Source organism: Astatotilapia calliptera, chromosome 7 (assembly GCF_900246225.1).
Source record: "Astatotilapia calliptera chromosome 7, fAstCal1.2, whole genome shotgun sequence".
NCBI classification, from domain to species: Eukaryota; Metazoa; Chordata; class Actinopteri; order Cichliformes; family Cichlidae; genus Astatotilapia; species Astatotilapia calliptera.
The window spans coordinates 5,941,362-5,958,896 of record NC_039308.1 but is presented as its reverse complement, the minus strand read 5'-3'; the positions used below and the strand labels follow the sequence as shown (position 1 = coordinate 5,958,896).

General features: G+C 40.1%; 1 protein-coding gene across 2 annotated transcripts in view; it reads right to left on the bottom strand.

The window, feature by feature from the left end:
- The window catches only part of slc12a2 (solute carrier family 12 member 2), a 62,674-nt gene that overhangs the window by 3,460 nt on the left and 41,679 nt on the right, over window positions 1–17,535 (bottom strand). The window contains exons 17-26 of one of the 2 annotated variants that reach the window (XM_026172708.1): window positions 17,358–17,498; window positions 16,390–16,496; window positions 11,788–11,867; window positions 9,209–9,352; window positions 7,657–7,704; window positions 6,673–6,795; window positions 4,350–4,461; window positions 1,349–1,435; window positions 634–769; window positions 284–351 (exon numbers count right to left, since the gene is read on the bottom strand). In XM_026172708.1, the coding sequence (XP_026028493.1) occupies window positions 284–351; window positions 634–769; window positions 1,349–1,435; window positions 4,350–4,461; window positions 6,673–6,795; window positions 7,657–7,704; window positions 9,209–9,352; window positions 11,788–11,867; window positions 16,390–16,496; window positions 17,358–17,498 (1,046 nt within the window). The remainder of the gene's footprint in view (window positions 1–283; window positions 352–633; window positions 770–1,348; window positions 1,436–4,349; window positions 4,462–6,672; window positions 6,796–7,656; window positions 7,705–9,208; window positions 9,353–11,787; window positions 11,868–16,389; window positions 16,497–17,357; window positions 17,499–17,535) is intronic. The other variant, XM_026172709.1, reaches the window with a different exon arrangement.

Below are 17,535 nucleotides of genomic sequence, written 5' to 3'. Positions count from 1 at the left end.
CAAACCGTTTAATAATATGAGAACGCAATCAAACTGTTTATCAGAGGGAAAGCGTGATTTCTAGGACATTTGCGCCCAACATTAGCTTGCATAATGTTAGCTTATAACCAGCTGGTGTTGCTATCAGTAGAAAGAGGTTTGTATGTCTAATCTGCTGACAACGAGTATTTTCATTCAAGTTTTTTCTTTTTTAAATTGTCATGTTTTTTTCTCCCCCACTTTGTATTATTGAAACTAAAACACATACGCACCCACCCCCCACACCCACCCAACCCAAGCTTACATAACAATGAGGTTGGCTGTGCTTGAGTGTTCCTTCAGCAGCTCGTTGAGTCTGATCTGCCGATGGGTCTAAAGAGAGACAACCACAGGATCAAGCAATCAGGTATCACGTAACAAGATCATTTTCGCAAGCCACTGCACCACAGACTTCGAGGCAGCAGTGTCGCTCACAGTATAAGCTACACTGAACTGCTTCCACTCTCCCTACAGAACAACTGAATGAGGCTGCAGAGGATCAAAGAATGAATCCCTCTGAACCCTGAAGTCATATGGAACTTTGACTGACTCAAGAATTTCATCTTATGAGATTAAAGACTCATGTAAATGGAATATGCGGGGAAATCTTGTGACCTTGGCACGATATAGCTCCAGCTCGTTGTCAGTGATCCTCCATGGTTCGCTGTTCTTCAGCCTCTCAGCTGCCTCCTGCTCCATATCATCTTCTTTCAGCCGATAAGGCTCAATCATCTCCTCGAAGGCTGCCATGCTGCGTCACAACAGCTTCATGGTTAATCCTCATGTAAAACAGGTAACTACACAAAGCTTTGAGGCAACTGTCGTGATAAGGCACTATATAAATAAAATTGAAATGAACTGAATTTTCAAAATCATCTCACCAAAGAAATGAACAAAAATGGATGTTTTGAATAAAAATGAAATTACTAATTACCAAGTCTCGAGACCCAGGCGGATGTCTGGATCTGGACTGTGATACTTTCTTGAAAAGTCTTCAGATTTATTAATGTTAAGAAAATGTTCCCTTGTTAAAAATCATCATTTGTTCAAACCAAATCAACATGGTCTCAAAGCCACACGTCTTTTCCCACACAGACCACACGAGGGCGCCAGTAATTTGCTTTTCAGCTCAGCTTACTGTCCTCAAACATGCTAAACATTGAATTTCAAATGCTGACATAATTAAAACGGTTAGTTTTCTTTTCTTTATACCGTGCCAAATAGAGCCAACAGTTTCCTCAAGGCACTTTAGATACTGAATGTGTGACATAATACACGTTAACAATTGTGGAGGATGTTCAAAGTGTGAAGCTTAACAAAGTGGACTTACTGCTCCTTCTTGGGCTTGGTGTTGATGTCTCCAAGGACAGTAATGTCCGAAAAGTCTATCCTGAACTTACTCAGCAGAGTAGCCATCCTGTAACAGGAATGTCAAAAACAGAGAGGTAGGATCAATACTATAAATAAGCTGTTAAACAAGACGTGCAGTCTAAGAAGCTCTGGTTGGATACACGGGAAGCTGCTTTGAATAACTCTGAACACTAGCGGGTGGTACAGGGTTTATAATGTGGAATTCTATCTATGAGAATAATTTCCTTTAGCTTTAGTTTCAAACACTTGGTGCCGGAGAGCATCATCTGCTATCTATGTGTCGTGGGCTACAGGACTACGTGTTCAAGTTCGTTATTATTGTGTTGGCTACGTGACTGTCATGTTTCCAGTGTCAGTGCCAAGCATTTATTCATTTACTTTAACAAATTTGTTTTATTTTTGTCTCAAATCTTTAGTTCAGCTGCTTTCCAGCAGGAGCAGCAGGCAGGACTCCCAGCTTTGGAGGGGAAAAAAAAAGTTATGCAGGTTTTACTTTCTGTCTGTTGGTAAGAGATGAAGTTAGACAGGAACATGTTGAAATGTCAGATGTCTGTTGAAACAAACTGTTGATAGTTTTGCAGTCACGCAAACATAAAAGCTTCTACACCCAGCTAATTTCATACGACAAAAGCAGGACAATGAGTGGCACATTCTCCGGCCAATAAAATCGTGTTGACTTCTTTGGCAGGAGGGATGGGGGTAAGGGATAGACTCACATCATCCCCAGAGAATAACTTTTGAGAATGAACTCAATCACATTTTCTTCACTGATTTGAAACTTTACTGGATTCAGACTGACTGTTCAGCGCCTGCTAATCTGTCAGCTATGCCCTTTTTGTTCCTGTGTTTTCCCTACTGGCCAGCTCTCTGCCATCAGTTTCATTCAGCTGCTTCTCCAGTCTCTCATTCCACAACAGATGGACTAACTCTAGCACTGGTCTTGAGCTGGCATCGGTATACCTCATTCTGCACTTGAGATCTGCTGCAACTGAAAATCCAACCACAACCTGTAGCAGTTGTAGAACTGCTTCATGTGTCGAGCGAATCTATTTTTTTTTAAGAGGATAACAAAGACAAGTCAGAGGAGGTGGAGTCTGTCTGCAGGATGAGCAATTTTTGTAAGCACACATAATAAATAAGGTATATTTACTAAGATACATGTAATATTAGCACCTACAAAATTCAATCCATTTAAGAAAATGTGGGTATGGCTCCTTTCGAGCACCCACACACTTGCATGCATACACCCACACAGCAAGTACAAAGGCAAATTTATCATTTATATGTAGCAGGTCAGCTTCTTAGATGATTTTTATTAATTTTTATCACTACAAATAATATTTAATAGCTAATATGAGCTTTGTGTGATTGTTTCCCTATTTATGGTCAAAAACATGCAGTGTTGAATGCTGCAGTATACATTATGTGTACATTTTACGTTGTATGCGCTTACATTAACCTGGAGAGATGTCAGCCTTTACAGAAACAGTCAGGGTTAGAACTTTGTGCATATAAAATGCATTTTAAGACATCTAGTTTTTGGATACATCCTTATGTTATAAACAAATGTGTGAGAGTGGTGCTGAAAGGAAAGACATACCTACACTGTGTTTTCTGCTAACTGCACAGCATGTATGGTAAAGCACAGCTTCCTCGTGTCTGCAACAGTGTTAATTTCGTTGACCAATAATTGTTGTCGTAGTTTTTGTCAACGAAAATCTTCTTTTGACAATAACTATGACACTTGTATCAACAAATAAAAATACTGGTGGTGGCCAGTGGTCGCCCTCAGCCTCCTGATAAATGCACCTATGGTGCGAATTTGTCCTTGTTCAAGTTGTCACGTTCGCTAAATTTTCAGAAAACCTCTGACCCCTGACCTTAAGGCCAAACTCATGAACTTATTATAAATCTATTTAAGATCCTAGGTGACCTCCTTCTCCAATTATGGCATTTACAAGGTTTTCAGAAAACTTGACCCTAAGGTCGAGGTCACTGAGATTCAAACTAGTCTGGATTTTCAGTAGATACACCTATGGTATCAACTTCAAACTCCTACATTGCTTCGTTCTCGAGTTACCACATTCAAAAGCTTGGGTGTCCACTAACCCTGACCCTGCCCGAAAGAAGAGATCCACGTAGAACTAATTAAATTGTATAGACAGGTGAATGAGTTTGAAAGTCATCAAATCATAACTAATCCCCTTGAGCAATAAGGTTAAACGCACACATTTGCTGTGCCCCCAGGAAATGTTACTACTTTTTTCCTAAAACACACACACACACACACACACACACACACACACACACACACACACACCCCCCCCCCCCCTTAGGGGCACCTCTCGTTGGTATAAATCAAAACAAACTTTCACACTTAAATATTATACTGCTATACCTTTATATTTAGTTTCATTTTATTGTATTTACGGGCCCACGCACAAAATACATTAATAAGTTAAAAAGAAAAGGATGCTTTGTGCCAGATTTAGCTACCAACTAACTTCCATCAGCAGTCTGCATTCTAAACCTAGACTAAAACTAGACTTCAGGTGCCTAAATTATGTTTTAGTCAAAAGACTAAAGGCAGAAGAGCACCGGGGCTATTTACAGCTTCCTCTTGTTCTCATCCAATGTTATGAATCCTTTTATGTTTAATAACAATTACATTTAAGTGTAATTAACAATATGACTGAATTTTAAATTCAGTTTATTTACTTAGTGCTGCTTATAACAACAAGTGTCTTTAAATTTTTAAAAGGCAATTAGAAAGATATTAGAAAGTTATTATTATTATTATTTTAGATAGTTTGGTTTTGTTTACATTTTTTGGAGTGCTGGCTTTTGGTAGTATCGTTTTGATTTCAAAGGCTGAATAAAAGACTTCATAGGGTAGACACTCATTCCTTTGTACAGTACTCTCCAGTCTTGACAAAACTGTCAGCCTGTACAGTACTTACGCTCTGCGGTCGTGATCAATCCTGTTGATCTTGCCTCCAATGAAAACACGGATCTTACATTCCTTCCACCGCTTCTTATTGGTAAGAAGGTAGGGGATCAGCAGAGTCAGACCTAGATGGGAAACATAAAAACAAACAAACTGCTCAATATACAACTTTTGTGACACAAACATTTAAGATCTGTACACTCTAAAGTCCAAACCTCAGACCTTTGGACTTTCTATAGACCAGCACTCAGTGCTGCAGAAACCGATTCATGATCCCTTTTGCATTAAACAGAGTCAAATTAAATTCAAACAGAAAACAACGTAGTGGCCCTTTTCCCCCTTCTTCTCAGAAACAAAAAACAAACAAAGAAAACCCAACTTGACAAACAAATTTTTCTAGCATGTTTGAGATGAGCAGTTGTTGAATCTGTCACTTCAAAATGCAAATGCAACATGATGCTACCAAAATGAATTCAATCCTGATTTATAATCATTGGGAAGTGTGAAAATGACAGATCCTGTCAGAACATACTGTCTATGTGTTTTTGTGGGTGAGAGTCTGCCTTTGCGTATCAATAGGAATGCAAAACATACCAAATACGGCTTTACTTGTTTCTGCTCATCCCCATGATGCTGTGACAGCACAAAGATAATCAGAACTAGAATCTTCACAGATGTTCTTTTGGGCTTAAAACTACATATTTCAGGCTGAACATTACAGAAAAAGTCAGCAATTTAAATTTAATGCTTTGACACTTAATGTGAAACTTACAGGTGCCAGAATTGTAGAGGCCTGAGTACTTTTAGGATCTACTGCATATGCTGTCAACAGTTGTATCTGCACTTTTTAGTGCCGATGATACTTAATGTCATAATGATGATGATGAGCCAGATCTGAAGTGACACTCATCAGCTGGTGTTAAAAGCCAGAGTTCTCCCGCTGGCCCTGGTCACATCTTTACAGAGGTGGAGCCACTGCAAACTCTTACTTGCATAGAAATGTTTGCCAAGCAACGTATTTTCTTTAAGAACCAGAACGACGAGCGCACAACAACGAGCCCACAGGCTCCGACGGCTATGACTAAGCAGACCGAACCCGGGCCCAGAGACCTGAGATCCAAGAACCCCCCACACCCAAGTACCCAGCCCCAGACACTGAGAACCACCAATGCACCGGTGTGGTGGGCGGTGATGGAGATGGGGGGCCCAAGATGTTCCAAGAGAGGTTGAGTCCAAGACCCAACCTGACACACAGATGTAGACAAAAAGGCACACACAGACACAAGCATGCATGCCCACCCTCATGCACACATATACAAATGCTGAGCACCTGCCCAACATTTCCATGGAATTAATGAAGACTCAGTCATTTTAGAAACTCCCACCATGCCGTCAGAGAGTATCTGATATTGATGCTTTTAAGCATAACTGTCGTTTGTTGTTTGAGCTAATGAATGGTAGGTCAGAGATATTGTTGCATAGTGGCTGTTTGACATCTAGCCAGGGCCAAGAGGGTATGTTTTAACCATCCTGAGATGAAATGTAGCCCACTGGCTAAGAAGTAGTGTTGAAAGTTAGGCACATCTAGTCCTCCTTTATCCTTGGTCCTTTATAGGCATGTTTCAGCTAATACATGTGGGTTTATCTCTCCATAAGAATTTGGAAATAGACGATTCAGAGCCTGCAAACTTCAGAGAGAGGTTAATACCAAAATAGTGTACTTTAGTTTATTGAATAATCTGAAACTCTCGAGAAAGAGTCTAGTAATGCAATTACTTCAGAGAGAGTGGATTATGAGTGTCTCATGAATGCTTGGACTTTTTTGTTGCTATGATCTTTTGTTTGGTCTCATGTTGACCACAGAAAGAGACTTACTGTCGCGGTATTGCAACTGACGGTTAGAAAATGGTTAAAACATTGCAATTCATTCAGATTTTTTGAATTCAAAGTAGAAAAAAATATTAATTGGTTGATTTGAATGAGTATACAAGTGCAATTTTACACACTATACGGTTGAAAATAACATTTGTTTATGGAGGTTATTTAAACATATCGTGATATTTATCGTGTATTGTGATTTAGCCCCAAAAATATTGTGATATTAGATTTTCCTCATATCAACCAGCCCTAAAAGTAAATGTGAGTATATTACATGTCCAACTGATGCAGGCCAAAAAACCCCCAAAACTAACCTAAACTTGTACATGGTTCAGTACACAAGTAACCTAATATGTCAATACTTATGAACCTGTTCAGTATGACAGTATTTTAATAACAGACCAAATAGAGAATTTTGAGATCAATAATGGTCGCACAATAATATAACTAACAATCACCTCCATCATCAAACAGCCACCAGACATCCACTGTGCCCTTCCCCTGTTTCTTCTGGAACTGTTGGCTGGCCTCTAGCAGCCTCTGGTCGGACACATTCAGAGGTACTGTCGGGCTCTTCTTGTCTGCGGGGATGCACACCACAACAAAAGACAAAATAAAAGCAAATCTCATTAATAAGGCATAATAAAACTAATAATTTTGTGCTTGGTAGAAGTGTAGCTCAATAGGACACACACATGTCAGTTATGGACATGTATATAAAGAATATACATGCCCATAGCTGAAAATGAAGTATACAGTAGAATTCTGTTTATTGCTTGTAAGTATAGTGTTCTATTATTAGAAAATAAATTCGTTTAATTTTATTATTTAAAAGTTTTAAGTGATATAGGTACAGAATAAAAAAACATTACTACTAAAAACCAAACAAATGGAAGTGTGAAAACAGGAGAGCAGTTTCCATCCTAAGAAGAAAGCTTAAGGCAAATTAGTCAGCTCCAGAATGTGGCAAGAAAAGCAGGTGAGAGACTGAAGACAGCTTGGAGAAAACAGAAATGTTGGAACACAGGCGCACACACACACACACACACACACACACACACACACACACACACACACACACACACACACACACACACACACACACACACACACACACGCGCCTACCTACAGAAAAACAGACTAAGTTAAAGGCAACATCATATACAGTACAGCTTTAGAGTTGGCTCACGCTAGGGACATGAGAAAGAGACATGTTATATCCCACAGCCAGGGACCTAGCAGGCCAGAAAGAAGGAACAGAGGGAAAGGGAGACAGCAGGGTGGCGACTGTATGTTAGTACAAGAGGGATTCAAAATATAGTGCGAAAAAAATGGTGGCAGAAATGAGGGGAGCATAGCAGCAGGAGCTCAGAAAAGATACTAAGATCAAAATGGAAAGAAGGGGAAAGGTTTAAGGCAACTAAATGAAGTGGATCTCCTGCCTTTTTTCAACAGGGGCTGAGTTGTAGCTTTGCCATCATCTTCATCATCTGGGAATTGAGACAAAAGGAGAGAAAACAAAAATTATAGTTAAGGTAAAATGTTACCTTGACATGCGACGTAGCAAGATGGAGTTAAGTACGTCAGGGGATACCAGAGGAAGAATCTAAAGCTGTTTGAGAGGCAGTTAACTGTAACCTCCCACAGTGGGAGACAAACAAACACTGAAATACTCTAGTGACACTAATAAACACACGGCTCAACCTTTTCCCTGAGTTCTAGAAATTCCTAATGTCCAACATGAACAAAACCATCAGCAGTGAGCCGAGACTGTCTGGTTACATCAAAGTGGCTTCGAGTGGCCTCGGTAAGGAAACTGCATCGAATGGAAACTTCCTGCCAGGAGTGGATTACCTTAGGATGGAAATGGAATCTGATGAGAGGAGGGAATTCGCCAAAAACTGTACAAATGACAGCACGGGTTCATGCTTTGGCAGCAAATCAAAGGATTACCCAAAGCAACCTTTACCAGACCAGTGTGTTGTTATTTTGTATACCTCAACAATTTCTAATCCAGTTCCCAAAACACTGTTTATCACACGGATACTTTAGCAAAATAAAGAGCTGATAAAAGTATTGTTAGACAAAAATCTACCGAACAAAAAAAAAAAACAACATTTGCTATATTTTGTCTCCGAATTCCTACAAAAATTGTGATATTGCTCCGAATCTTTAATGAACAATCAATAAGGTAGTAAAAGCTTAATCATGAACTATTACTAATTAGTTCAACTTTATGTTTTTGCTCTATACTACTACCACCATCATCTAATACTATAACATATGCCATCTAAGTATCTAATACTTAATATATTTGTGGCAATGAGAACCCAATACCAGTTCAAGGTGCTATACTATATAGCTACAGACTCTCCAATATTAGAAACAATCTAATCAATTCAACAACCCCCTATGAGAGAGCACTTGGTTGTTGAGGTGGGGCAAAAAAAACAAAAAGGAAAAGGCCAAGAGCAGAGCTAGAGTTGGGGGAAAGCAGCCATCTGCCACGACCAGCTGGGGGCTGTGGGGAAAGAGCAAAAGAGCAGACAGATTTTTGTCATCTCTCTTCACTTCTTTAAAGAAAACAAACAAACCAAACAGCTTTCATGAAGCCAGGTTGAAAGTAGCCCAGTGCTCAGGCTGCAACTGGGAACGTTCATTACTCCTCCAATCTGGAAACAATTGTACGCCTGTTTGAGCTGAATTAGTCTCTCTCTCATACGGTAACAGGGGACACACGCACACACAGCCCAAAACATATGCACAGCGGGGAAGCTGGAGCTGTGGGTCTCAGGGCAGTGCATATGTATGCTTGTGTATGCAGAATAAGGAAGGCCACTGAAAGAAGAAAACTTAAATAGTGACATGAGGAATGTAGAAAAACACAAGGCTTGCAATGCAAAACCAAAAATACAAACGCAGACGTCAATGTAAACACTACCGCACCTGGATTACAGAGAAGGATTTTATGTAGTCATACTGATGATAGCTAACCTTTCTGGACTGCTGGGCTGTTCTGGAGGCTGGTGGCCTTAGAGGATGGCTTAGAGGAATCTGCATCAGAGTCTTTGCTGGTGTCTATGGAAACGATCACGTCTTTCATCCCTGATGGCTTTTCCTGCGAGGACAGCGACTCATCTGGCAGAAAATTAAATGGAAGGGGGAATTAGAAATATACATAACAATATACTAAGCTAGTTCACATACATAATTAGTAGGGGTGCAACGATATTCGTATCGATATTGAACCGTTCGATACAGTGCTTTCGGTTCGGTACGCATATGTATCGAACAATACAAAATTTGTAATTTATTTTATCAACTTTCCTTCTGACGATGCTGTCTGTGTTGAGCGCTCAGTGAATCTGCGTTCGACTACTCTGCCTAGGGTCGACAGTGCAGCCTAGGCGGAGTAGTTGAACGCAGATTCACTGAGCGCTCAACACAGACAGCATCGTCAGAAGGAAGAGCGCAGGGTAAGCTAGCGAGACAGAAGTTAAGCTCTCCTTACAACATGGACCTCCCCCACCCTCATTCAGATCTGGCGTTTGGAATTATTTTGGTTTTCATGTGACGTATGACCCTGAAGGTAAGCGAGTCATGGACTAAAGTAAAACAGTATGTTGGATGTGCCATGCAATGCTCAATTACATGGGTGGGAACTAGTGTGTTAGCGCAGTTAGCTCGTTAACGTGTTGGCCGTCTAGCCCCATGCATGGGGCGATCGGCGGTAGCTCGTTAACGGAGATTTGCCGTGTTGTGGCGTTAAGGTCATTTCAGCGAGATTAACCTGAAAGCACTAGTGGGAACACAACGAATATGACTGCACATTTACGCCGACATCATCCTAGTGCAAAGACAAGTGGAAGCAGAAAAAAAACAAGCAAGCATGCTGCTAACTTTAGCCGAGTCATTTAGACAGCCGTTTAATATGCTGCTGAGAATATAGCCCAGAAAAAGCGGATAGTATAGCTTTTATTTTGGAAAGAGACATTTCTCTGTAATAAACTCTCTTTTCCAAAGATGAGTGATTCCTCAATCAGATACAGGGCTTGCAATATCGCTAGCCCAACGTCCTGGGGCTAGCGATTTTTTCAGTCGGGCTACCAAAATCTATCTCTGCCCTGCCCGTCGGGCTATTGTAGGAAAAATATATGTCAATGCTTTTGCATTCTTTCAGAAATGTAGCTGGGTAATTATGTCCTTGGCATCGGTGAGCCACTGTCAATATGTGACATATTGAAGTCGCGTTTGAATTTGCGCTTGTTTTTTTGCTTTCACTTTGCAATCGTGCGAACTGTGTATAGAGAGCGACAGCACTGATCTGTGAGTGATGATAATTTGTGCACCAATTCCTCTGACATCGTCTTATTAATCGTTAGCTTACTATGCAAACATGACAAGTGAAATCTCCCGCAGCAAGCTTAAACATGTGAGAGGTTGATCGCGCAGAGAATCGCTGAGCTTATGTGAGTGCGTGTGTAAAAGCAGCAGGATTTATATTTGACTACGATGACCTGGATGACTGAGAACCTTCACAGACAGATATATATTTTAGTTCTGCTGAGCCAAATAAGACAGGTCAGGGTGAAGAAGTGACAGCCAAAGAAAAGCTTACCACAAAACGGAGAAGTTATGACAAATCAGACTATAAGGCAAAAAGAAAGTGCAGCTTTATGGTTTCATGGACAAAATAATTTCTGTGGCTGCAATATGACGAGCTAAATAACCAGGGCTGCACATAAGTGGTCCGCAGGTGCGCATTCGCTGTCAAAATAAAAAACACGCACAAGGGTTAGGGTTAAATTTAAAAACTGTACTTTTGAGTTAAAATATATATTTATAATTTTAATAAATGACAAATTAAAAAGGCATGAACATTTTTTTTGTATCGAAAAAATATCGAACCGTGACACCAAAGTATCGAACCGAACCGAACCGTGAATTTTGTGTATCGTTGCACCCCTAATAATTACTACAGCAATCTTATGACCAGGCTTTTTTAATTTGTGGTAAAATCAAATTATTCCAATTCTTTACATTTATTCACTAAGGTTGCCAACCTGCAAGTTGTTCTTGAAGCAAAAAATGTCAAATATTTGTTTGCAGCCACTCAAAGATGTGGATTTGGTGAGTTTTTCTGCCACACAATGCATATTGACAGTAAGTATAGACAGTTTATTACACATTGTGTGCCACTGTGCTGGGACTTTTGGTCAGACAAAACCAGATGTCACCTCAGTCTGTGGAAAACTATCATTTTTTCCACTTGTAAGTTTTCATGCTTAGTATTGTGAATGTGAACATTGTATGAACTGATGTGTTCGGTTCCAAACTGGAACGTCAATCAATGCTTGAAAATATCTTAAGACTGATAAGCAGACTGAAGAAGAAGGAAATATAATGAATGCTTATTCTCCTTCTAAGTTGATTTATGTGATGCTATGTGATAATACTGGAAAAACACTCAGCTATATTTAATTAACCTTTATCTGTATGTAATCTGAGCTGATGCTACATATGTACTACAACAGTGTTTTTTTAGAATAAGCTGCTCTGCATGTGTTTGGTACCTTGCCCTTGGATATGGGAGACATCCAGCCCCTCTTTCAGTCGCAGGATAACAGCACCAAACTGGAAGTCAAAGGCATCACTTCAAAGGAAGGGGGAGAAAAAAAAAAAGGTTCCCATTAACAGTGGACTGAAGCAATTTGCCCTCAACTAAACAAAGACAGTAAGAAACCCACAGAGTATTTAAGAAAAAAGATAAACAAGCACACAAGAAGACTCAAACATCGTTCTCAATGCCACAGGTTGTAGTATTGTATTGCACTGGACAACATACAATGGAAAATAAAGGGCAAATTTTTAAGCGTATTAGCTTTGATTTTAATACTATCGGACTGAACAATCTGTGACATTCAGCTCTAATGCTATAATCCTCGCATTACAATGAAGAACCCATTCACCTCAAGTCTCACATGACTGCTTTAGAGTTCAACAGGACAACAGATTTCTCATGGACTTGTTTTAATCCAAGGGAGATCAAAAAGATCAAAAACATGACAATTACACTCTATCCCATAATGGCTAGCATGTTTCTACTACTGTTTATGTAAAAAGAAGTTTTTGTATACATTGTATTTGAACATATTTGAATAATATCAGTAATATCAAAAACAACCGATTCTGTTTATCTAGAAGCGTTTTCAGTGGGAGAAACATTTTGTCATCATGTAAATTACTTCAGTCTGAGCTGACTGGAGGTTTCCCAATATTACAAAATGTACATTTGCATAGTCAAAGGAGCTTGCAAAGAAAAGCGTCTGGACTTCTTTAAGTTACTTGAAGACGTTTCACCTCTCATCCGAGAAGCTTCTTCAGTTCCAAGGTCAAATGGTGGAGAGTCCCAGATATAAACCTAGTGGGAGTAACCCCCCACAGAGGGACAAAAGGACCCCCTGATGATCCTCTAATCCCCTGAGCCAAGGTGTGAGTCCCAATCAGCCAGAGTTTCGGGTGAGTTCATTGTGAAACCTGGCCCCACCTTATCATGCGAATTCCTGAGGTCAGATGGCCCAGGATGTGAGTGGGCGTTAAGGCGTCTGGGAAGGGATCTCAAAACTGGATTATAGATGGCAGAGAGTTGGTATCGTAAACACCAACTCTCGGTGGCGGAGGTTTACGACACCAACTCTCTGCCATCTATAATCCAGTTTTGAGATCCCTTCCCAGACGCCTTAACGCCCACTCACATCCTGGGCCATCTGATCTCAGGAATTCGCATGATAAGGTGGGGCCAGGTTTCACAATGAACTCACCCGAAACTCTGGCTGATTGAGACCCACACCCAGTTTCACACCTTGGCTCAGGGGATTAGAGGATCATCAGGGGGTCCTTTTGTCCCTCTGTGGGGGGTCACTCCCACTAGGTTTAAATCTGGGACTCTCCACCATTTGACCTTAGAACTGAAGAAGCTTCTCGGATGAGAGGTGAAACGTCTTCAAGTAACTTAAAGAAGTCCAGACGCTTTTCTTTGCAAGCTCCTTTGACTACGATGACCTGGATGACTGAGAACCTTCACAGACGTACATTTGCATAATGACCAAAACTAGCACCACTGACTAACAATGAACCGTGGTCAGGTTCATGATCATTAATATGCAAACTGTCATAAACATTATTCAGTGGCCATTCACAGAGATTTGGGGAATGGCTCCAATCACAAACTTGTAAGAAAGAAAGATGCACCCTAGACATTTGTCAAAGCTGGGAAGACACCTAAAGAATGCTTCAAGCAATCCAGAGTGAAAGACAACTGCTGTATAGAGCACACAGCAGTTGTATAGAAACAGTATGAGACAGCTGAGATGCATTTCCTCTAATCATTGAGTCTCTGTGGTTTTAAAACCCCAAAACATGCTGTGTCAAAAATGGGTCCATCCCAAGGATGGGGTCAAACTGCATAAACAGAGTAACATAGCGTACGCTGTTAAGTGCCAAAAGGATTGCTATGATTTATACATCGGGGAAACCAAACAACCTAAGGGGATTGGGACAACACAGAGGAGCTAACTCATCAGGCCAGGACTCTGCACTTTATTTACACCTAGACGCTCTCAGTGATGAGGATGTACACATCATGGACAGAGATGAATGCTGGTTTGAGCGCGGAGTCAAGGAGGCCATTTACGTGAAAAGGGAAAGACTATCTCTGAAACGAGGAAGGGGCCTAGACATCCAGATGAACAGAATCAACTTTTTGGGAATGAGAGGAGTTGTTAAGGATATCATTAGTTTTTCTGTTGGTAAGCTGTTTTTGCTGCTGTGAGCTACCGTTAGACTCTGTTAGTTGTTATTAGCTGTTGTTAGTGAAATATGTCTGTGAAACTTCTCAGTCATCCAGGTCATCGTAGTCTAAGGAGCTTGGAAAGAAAAGCATCTTACATTAAATTATTTAACTTAAATTTCTTGAAGACGTTTCACCTCTCATCCGAGAAGCTTCTTTAGTTCTAGGAGCAACTGGTGGAGAGTCCAAGATTTTTAAGTCCTATGGGAGTGTACCCCTCATGGATCCTCTACCTAATCACACCAGCCAAGGTGTGAAAACTAGAGAAGGCACGATACCACTTTATGTCCAATACAGATACCGATATCATAAATTTGGATATCTGCCGATACTGATATGAATCCAATATAGTGTGTTTTTTAATCAATAAATCAGTTTTTTTGTTGTTGTTTTTTTAAATATCTTGCTGCATTTTGTATAAGTTCATACTCAAGTCTTGAGAAAAAGTAAAAGAAAACAAAAAAAACCAAACAAACACTAAAGCTATTCTGTTATACCTGTATGCAAAAAAATACACTGCACCCAAAATATTTCATCGTTCAGCAATACTGATCAATCTAATGAACTTAAACCTACTCCATCCTCCCTATTCTGGTATTTTAAAGAGTACTTAGCGGAAATATTAGGCAGAAAGAAAGAAAGAAAGAAAGAAAGGCAGAAAGAAAGAAAGAAAGGTTCCCAAAGGAAAAAGTACTAGCTTACTAGGGTATATTAGACTTAATAGTTACTATATACAGTAATGGACTTCTATACATAAAACTTTGGGTGTAAGATTCAGATAATTATTTATTAAAAGCTAGACATTTTAAATGAGAATAAGAAAAAAAAGAGTATTTCTTTGTGCCCCCTTTTCCCTGTTCATGCCCTATCGGCCCCCCTGGCATAACTTTGCTAGACCCGCCCCTGCACAGTTACCAGCAGTCAGCTACGTAGAAAAAGATCCTGGTGTAGAAAGTAATATTAAATAAATTCTAAATTCTAACTGATCATTGACCAGTTTCACGATTGAAGTAGCAACAGGAGAGGGAGGGAGAGAGAAAAGGCAGTCGCTCCATCGGTTGTTAAGCTTAATGTGGGAATGCTTTTCAAACATTCAGAGATGAACTTACACACTTGCTTTACTTCCCTCTGGGATCACTTCCTCGGAGATGAAATGCCGGTTTGGTAGCAAGGCTACAAATGCTCAAACAGACCGCCGAGAAGTCTCGCACGCCACCGCTGCTCTATCACGTGAGCACACTGCTCCGACGTGCTAAGGTTATGAGGTGAGTTACGCCATGTCGCAAGTTTTGTGAGGTGCTTTCATGATATTTAATGGATCGGATTACGTTTTTTTTATTTATTTATTTTTATTTCTCTCCGATATCCGATCCAGTAATTTAGGTCAGTATCGGACCGATACGCAATATCGGATCGGTCCATCTCTAGTGAAAATGGGTGTGGGTTACAATCAGCCAAGGTTTCAGGTGAACCCACTGTGAAACCTAGCCCCACCCTATCATGTGATTTCCTGAGGTCAAACAGCCAAGAATGTGAGTGGGTGTTAGTGAAACTTTCTCTGAAGTGGATCCAACATTGCTGGACTCACATTCCTAAAGAATGAACCATCGTACCCTGCGAAAGTGTAATCAAACTGTTTAAGGAAAAGTGTGATTTTTACGACACTCGAGCCCAAAATTACCTGGCAAAATGTTAGCTTATAACGAGCTGCTCTAATGGCCCTGCTGACAGCTGAGTTCTATTGGCCTCCACGTTTGGGGTACTAAGAGTTTGGCGACATGCACAAAACAGGATATGTTGTAAGAGAGACATCGTTCCCAGCCACTGAATTCAAATATGGTGAGAGAACTTGGCAGCTTCCAGCATGGACCAATTGTACCTTTTATGTTACCTAGAACCTATACCACTGAAAATTTTATAAATCTGTTAGGGTGAAATATATGAAAAATATAAAACGTACAATAACCTGTTTGCATGTGTGTGCATACCATTAAACTACGAAATATTAGTTTATTAGTGTCAACAACAAAATTGTTGAAGCACCTTTTTGATTTAATCACAGCATTCAGTCTTCTTTTGTACACACCTGCCAACAATTACAGAGACCGATTAGCCCTATGTAACATCCAGCTGTCCTAGTAGGAGTTTCCTGACATTTACCGAGTTGCGTACTAAAGAAAAATTCACGGTTTGTAGAACACTTACAAAGCAGGAGGGTATAAAATTTCCACAGCATCGGATGTACCATCGAACACAGTGAAGACTTGTCGAAAGAAGAGAGTGTTTTTTCTTTTATATAATTCTTTTCTTCTCTTATTCTACTTACTGGATCATGCTGATGTAAGTCTCCACATTCATCATGTCCCCATCCCTCCAGTCATTCTTGAAGCCCAGAACAAGGGTGTTTGGCTTGAGGCGGCCAAGACCAGCAGCCTTGATTGGACCAGGAACAGGAATCGCAGATTAATCATTTCTTAAATGTGGCTCATTTCCAAAGAATAAGCAAAACTATGAGTGTGGAGCAGGAAATAAAAACAGTTCAGTCCATACAGTGTTCAGCCTTTCACTTGGGTTATGAGTCCAATCTTAAAGGAGACTCATATTATCCACTCTCAAGTTGGTTACCGATAGCAAATAATGTGTGAATAATTACTTCCAGGCACCTTACTCCTCAGTCCTGAAAATAACCAGTCTCACTTTCACTACAGTAATGCACCTGGGCTACCTTATGCAATTTTATGCCTTTTACTGCAACACCACATCTCTTTTTTTTTTAAAAGCATCAAATAATCATTAGCTTCAACTCACTGTCTTAATCTTAATAACTTGTTGCTATGCTCTTGAGTGTTAATAGTTTTATCCAGATTTTCAGTTATTTCTGTACATACTGTAGATCCCAATATACTTTACATAACTCACCATAATTCACAGGAACACATTTGTTTAAGGAAATGACAGCCTTTTAAAAATTATCTTCCAGTTAGTACTGCTATTTATGTCACAGCGTCTGTGTGAGTCACAGCATGTGTTCTTTTCATTGTATTTTGGGAATAATAGTTAATGTTTCAATCATGGATCTGCATGACTGGTCTAGTCATTGTCAGAAATATTAGTTAGTTAAACTTACCAATAATGTACAACATCATTTACCAGTTCAAGTATTATGCCCCAACCTCTACTATTGATGGCTCGGCCCAACAAACACACAAAAAAAAAAAAAAGTACTTGAACAATGCTTCTGTGCAAAGAGTTAAGAACAAACACACAACTCTGAATAGAATTTAGTTTTCCTACCTGAAGCAAGTACTGACAGCCTTGTTTTAGGTCCTCAGCAAACACTGGCGTGTAGAAGGCTTTGGTCTCGTTCTTCAGCAGCCAGCGTTGGTAGCGTGCCTGATCTGTGGCAAGCTCTTTGAAGTTTGGTCTTCTATAGCCCTATGGAGACAGGAGGCCAAATTAACAACAGCCTTAA